This window comes from Triticum aestivum, chromosome 6A, assembly GCF_018294505.1.
Source record: "Triticum aestivum cultivar Chinese Spring chromosome 6A, IWGSC CS RefSeq v2.1, whole genome shotgun sequence".
Lineage (NCBI taxonomy): Eukaryota > Viridiplantae > Streptophyta > Magnoliopsida > Poales > Poaceae > Triticum > Triticum aestivum.
Genome location: NC_057809.1, coordinates 26,460,000 through 26,466,173, shown reverse-complemented (window position 1 = coordinate 26,466,173; position 6,174 = coordinate 26,460,000). Strand labels below are relative to the sequence as shown.

The 6,174-nt window shown below is 47.2% G+C and overlaps 1 protein-coding gene across 1 annotated transcript; it reads left to right on the top strand.

Moving 5' to 3' along the window:
• Positions 1–215: 215 nt before the first annotated feature.
• Positions 216–1,697, top strand: LOC123130111 (peroxidase 70-like). The gene is made up of 3 exons (XM_044550063.1): positions 216–490; positions 611–802; positions 876–1,697. The coding sequence occupies exons 1-3, from the start codon at positions 275–277 to the stop codon at positions 1,434–1,436; spliced, it is 969 nt and encodes a 322-aa protein (XP_044405998.1). The 5' UTR covers positions 216–274; the 3' UTR covers positions 1,437–1,697.
• The last annotated feature ends 4,477 nt before the right edge of the window (positions 1,698–6,174 follow it).

Sequence of the window (6,174 nt, the reverse complement as noted above, 5' to 3'; positions counted from 1 at the left end):
CATCTACAATAATAAATCTATATGGTATGAAAATCAATTTCATGATGCATCTAACAATATTTATTTCATATTATGAATCTTGATATTTTTTTCTATAAATTTAGCCAAAGTTAATAAAGTTTGACTTTGATCAAATATTATATACAGACTAAAAAACAGGGGAGTATTATAAATAGGTGGCTCCTGCTCGCCACAGTTATGCACAGCCACTGAGCTAGCAATCCTGTCTACAGTGAAGAACACATTGAGTCTACGTACTAGACAAATTTGAGCCATGGCTTCCAGCTCTAGCTGTAGGACATGGCATTGCTTGCTTGCTCTCCTCCTCCTCTCCTCGGCGGCCTACGGGCAGCTCTCGCCGTCGTTCTATGCGAAGACCTGCCCTAGGCTGGAACTGGTCGTGCGCTCCACCATGACCAAGGCACTCCTCGCCGATCGGCGAATGGGGGCGTCTCTCCTCAGGCTCTACTTCCATGACTGCTTTGTTCAAGTAACTAAATTAACCCCTTAAGCAAATATAGTTACGTCGATTGATTTACAATCATATAGTATTAATTTTCTTTTCGCGGAGAAGGTCAGGATTAATGGTGGATTTTTGTTATATGTATAGGGCTGTGACGGGTCCATTCTCTTGGATGACATGGGTAGCTTCGTGGGCGAGAAGACCGCCCCTCCGAACGGGAATACGGTGAGGGGCTACGAGGTGATCGACGAGATCAAGAAGAACGTGGAGCTGGTCTGCCCTGGCGTCGTCTCCTGCGCCGACATCACCGCCCTCGCAGCCAGGGATGGCGTGTTTCTGGTACGTACACTGCACTTTTCTGGTTACTGACGAGTGACAACGTTTGAATTGATCCGTACGACATTTCCTGCAGCTAGGCGGGCCCAGCTGGAAGGTGCCGCTCGGCCAGCGGGACTCGACGACGGCCAACCTGAATGAGGCCAACAGCGACCTCTCGGTGACCAGCTTAAGCCTCGACGTGCTCATCGCCTCGTTCGCCAAGAAGAACCTGAGCCCGCGGGACCTGACTGCGCTGTTGGGCGCGCACACCATTGGCTTCTCGCAGTGCGTCAACTTCCGCGACCACATCTACAACGGCACCGACATCGACCCGGCGTTCGCAACGCTGCGCAAGCGCTCCTGCCCCGCCCAGGCCCCTAACGGCGACAGCAATCTCGCGCCGTTAGACGTGCAGACGCAGCTCGTATTCGACAATGCCTACTACCACAACCTGGTAGCCAAGCGCGGCCTGCTGAGCGCCGACCAGTTGCTCTTCGGCGGCGGCTCCCAGGACGCGCTGGTGCGCCAGTACGCCGCCAACCCGAAGCTTTTCGAGTCCGACTTCGTGACGGCCATGATCAAGATGGGGAGCCTCGGCCCGCCCAGCGGAACCCCCACCCAGATTAGACGCAACTGCAGGGTGGTCAACAGCTAGCTGATCCATATATATACCACGTACTAGCATGCATGCATGCATGCATGGCAGAATAAGAGAATAAGAGCCGTTTGGTTCAGATAATATATACCTGGGGCTGGGGTTCAGAGGTGATCCGCCACCTCCAGGATTGTAAGATACCTTCATCATGTAATCTCCCAAGTTGCCCGTATATAAGCAAATAGTACTCTAATGGAAACAGGCTATACTATGGTATTTTATGCAACATTCAAGGGTTGTGTACGGCCCCTAAACTATCGACATCGTGCGGGTTTAGGTTGTAAAAATTGTTCCTCCGACGAGCGGCCCTTAAGAGTTTTGTGTGTGGAGCAGGTTGATGTGTGTGGTGCACATGTAAGAGGAGGTCAACGCATGTGGGTTTACACTCTTGATTGGTGTTCGTCGCCTCCATTGATCTCTGAAATTGCATCATGTGGTTCAAGCGGAGCCCCCTCCGTTTTGGTGGCCGTTCTTCCTCTTGTGGACGAGCAGACCATATACTTTGTCGTCTAGGGCGATAAATGGAGCATTGGTCGGCGTGTTGGCAGGCTCTCCGTGATGCGTGTCTGGCCGCGTAGTAAAGGCTACACATAGTGGGGAGTGGTAACATTACACATATATTTAAGCAAAATAAATGATATGTCAAGTGATGTTACTCCCTCTATCTCAGTTTTCAAGTCTTGCACGTGTACTAGATCGCTAATTTGACCAACTTAATAAGAGGCATGTATTACAAAAAATATATTGTTACAAACTTTAGATATTTTATTTTCTAATGATATAATTTTTATGTTAAACAATTTATTTTATATAAGTTAAATTGGCAAACTAGATACACGTGCAAGCCTTGTAAATTAAGATGAAGGGAGTACGTATCACAAGCTGTTCGCCTCATTCCTATATTTGCCTAAAGAAAGACATTCCTTCTTTGCTAATAAAGCACAAACTCGTACTTAAAAGGTTACAGTCTCTTCCCAAGAAAACTGCCAATATTGAAACAAGCACGAACATCAACATGTGCCTACAATTCCATGGCACTGGGGTATTTCTGAGACCTCGAGGTTGGACATCGGTGACAGGATGCAGGTGTGCGCTGATTTGGCGCAGTGAAGAGATGATGCGCTGTAATGGCTTCTATGCCCTTTTTCATGCTTGTACCTTCCTGGGTATGAGCGTTGCTCTAAGGGCAACTCAAATGCTATGCATCAAAACGTGTCTAAATGACAAGATGGCATAGTTCAGAAACTTTTTTCCGTCCACACCGTGCATCAAACATCCACTGACCCGTCCAGACGTCCGAATTCCCCTAAACCGGAATCAAATTTGTGGGAGGTTCGGAAGAGTTTGGACACCTGCCATGTTGTACTCCGACACATCCGTCCCACCCATCCCCTGCCCCATCCCGCTTCCAGAACCTTTTCCCCCACTCCGTTTGAAAAGAATAAGAGTCGTTTGGTTCAGATAATATATACCCGGGGCTAGGTTTCAGAGGTAATCCTTCACCTTCAAGATTGTAACTTACCTCCATCATGTAATCTCCCAAGTTGCCGATATATGCAAACAGTAGTACAATGGAAACAGGGTATATGGCCTTTTATGTAACATCTAAGGGTTCTATACGACCCATGAGAGTTACACAAACGTTCTTCTTCCGGTGAAGCGGTTGTACGTGACCCTTAAGATTTGTATTGTAAATATATAATTCAGAAATCGACAGAATGTCTTTACAGCTTACATCAACACCACTGAGCAGCTCCAACAGTACAGATGGATAAGTCCAAATAATGGACAAACTGTAGTCCATAAAATAGAACATAAGTGTGGCACACTTCTACTAACTAAACAAAGATAATATTCAACAGTACTTGAGATCGAAGTAATTGAGATTGGAAGATGAGGCAGCATGTGGGCAACAGCGATGTTCCGAACGCCGGTTCGAGCACCACACGTACACAAGGACTTTAATTGAAGAAGGATATGTACCTGGTACCTTGTCCTTGTTACTCTAGAATTACGGACTATGCACATGTACATATCGTACTGCGTACGGGATGGGATGACGGCAAACACATGGATGTGCTCTTTGGGGAGAGAGAAAAAAGGAGCTGAAATGGTGTTCGAGCATGCACTTCACTGATTCATGATCTCGATGATGCTGGGGCGAATCTTGCACTGGTCATCCTGTTGAACGCTGGGAAAGCAAGGATTGCGCCCACATATTTGGTGCTGCAGCAAGGTGCATCGCACTCGCGTCGCTATCCGATAATCCTAGACTCACGGGCCTATTACGGACTTTTACGTGATTTTCTTCTAAACTAATCTCTCTCCACCCCTGATTTTCAGCGGGGATGGGGCCCATGCTCCCTCTTCTCCAATCCCGATCGTACACGTCTACTATCCTGTAAAACCTGTAATTGACCCGTCCGTGCGTCTAGCATTACCGGTCTGGCAAGTGAGGCTGGCTGCACCGAGGATGCCACCCGGGAGTTAGACTGCGCTGGCTGGGACGTGACGCCGCCACAGACGCTGGTGGAGTTCATGCTCGAGGGTGTTGTCTACTGCATAAAGTTTAACATGGTATCAGTGGCTAAGATCTTGAGTTCCCGCATTATACGTGAGAGAAAGTGTTAAAGTGTATATATGGATTGTTTAGCCTTTTCATCAGATCAAACTTTTGGTTATGTTGCTAGTGCATGAAGCTTAACAGGACAGCAGCCACAACAACTTCTACGACATGAGCATTGTAGATGGATACAACCTGCCGGTCCTAGATGGCACCAATGCACAACATGCATGCACATCTAAGGGCGGATAGATGGCACCAATGCACAACATGCATGCACATCTAAGGGCAGTAAGAGCATCTACAAACGGGTTTCTTAGACACCTTCTGTACATCCGGATGGACGGCCCGGTCAATGATAGGCAGGGTGTTTCTTCTCGGCCCCAGGAAAACTTGTTACCGCCTTAATTATTTTAATTTAAACCACGTAAGCCATGTCAAATAGGCTTCATATGAGCCAAATGCCTCAACGAAGCACATGTCTTAGAGGTAGACTGCACGACCTACCAACTTCATGCTGCATGTTCAATTCTTGATTTGAGAACCTTTCAGAGGTAAGAAGACGGTACAATCACTCAAACAGGAAGCACCTTGTTTACGTAAAATGTGTTAATCAGAATATATTAAATGTCAAAAGATTAATTAGAAAAATAGGGCGAAAAAAGATAGGATTGCCGAGATTTTGGGAAAACAATAGTTTCCAGCCACTGACGGAAAAGATCAGAATAAAAAAGAAAGCTTGGTGACCAGTCACAAAATCGTGACCCGGTGAGGCTCCTCAAACGAGCCTATATGTTTGGGTTGACTGACGCCCCCATAGCCAGCCCATATCTGGGGCGAATATGAGGAGGTTCGGACGCGTCCGGGGCTCCGAGCATGTCCATCACGTCGGATCCGATAGATAGGACTCACCATAAAATTCACCATCCCCTGACCTTCCAAACGAGTCATTTTTCTCTTCTCTCTTCTCCCACTTCAGCGTCAGCCCCCCCCCCCCTAGCTCTGTCGTTATCCTTACCCCTCAGTGTTGCCACCACCGCCATAAAACTCCTTCCCGCCAATCTCGCCGCCTGGACGTCGTTGCTGTACGTCCAGCTATTTTTGGACTGCACCTTGCCATCTGTGTGTTCATTGAACTGTCCGAGTAGTTTTTTTAATTACTTTGTAGGGAAAACAATGGTTTCGGTGGGTTCTTCGGATGAGGAGTATGAAAACAAGGAGCATAATAAATTAATGCAAACGGAATTCTTCGATTCGTTGGAGTCTGACAAAGATGTTGAGATGATGCCGATCATCAGCACCCAAGAGTAAATGGATAGGGAGGTGGAACATATTCTGATCTTCAAGGGTTTGATCAAAGGAAGAAGAGTTTTGAACTAGGATAGGGTCGCCGGGGAAGGCTGCTCTATAAGGACTACTTTAAGCAGATGCATCAGACTCTTCGAGATGAAGAGGTGCACTTGCAACTACTCACTGATCTTGTTGAGCATATGTGGACCCACAATGGAAACCTATTAGTTTATTGTTTAATCGTGCAATTAAAAACAATTTTTATGTGAACTATGTATTTTCTCCATGAACAAATTTTATTTATGTGTCATATTCATGTGTATGATCGACATGCATGGATTTGAGGATTTTGATGTGAGAAGTGTGGTTGACTAGCATGACATATGAGGGTTGTCTCGCGTTGTCTGGGTCACGTCCGGACATGTCCACTGACATTTAGGGGGCCAATTTGCCAACTCTGGTTCTAGATGCTCTAACAGGCACCAGTCGACCGGCCCAAACTTTTGGCTGGTCCACCTTCACCCATCCGATTGGAAAAATTGCAACCACACTATTTTGATCTCCCACCTCCCCTCCCCACCGCCCGCACAACTGGATGTCCTTCGCCCATGTCCTAACAAAGCAACGGATGCAACATTCGATGCAAAAAAAATCAGGGCCCACCATCAAGGTCATTACTCCCCTGATGCTTCTCGCAGTACCCTGATGACGTGCCTTCCCCGACACCCGCTCCAAGAATCAGGGAGGCTCCTTCAGAAAACGCAGATCCCCCAACAAAGCGGCATCTCTGCTCGCAAGTACCTCGTCACCGCCGTCACAACACCAACATCGTCATGGCTGCAGCATCCTCGCTGTCCTTCACCATGCTCATAGCTACGGCAGTCG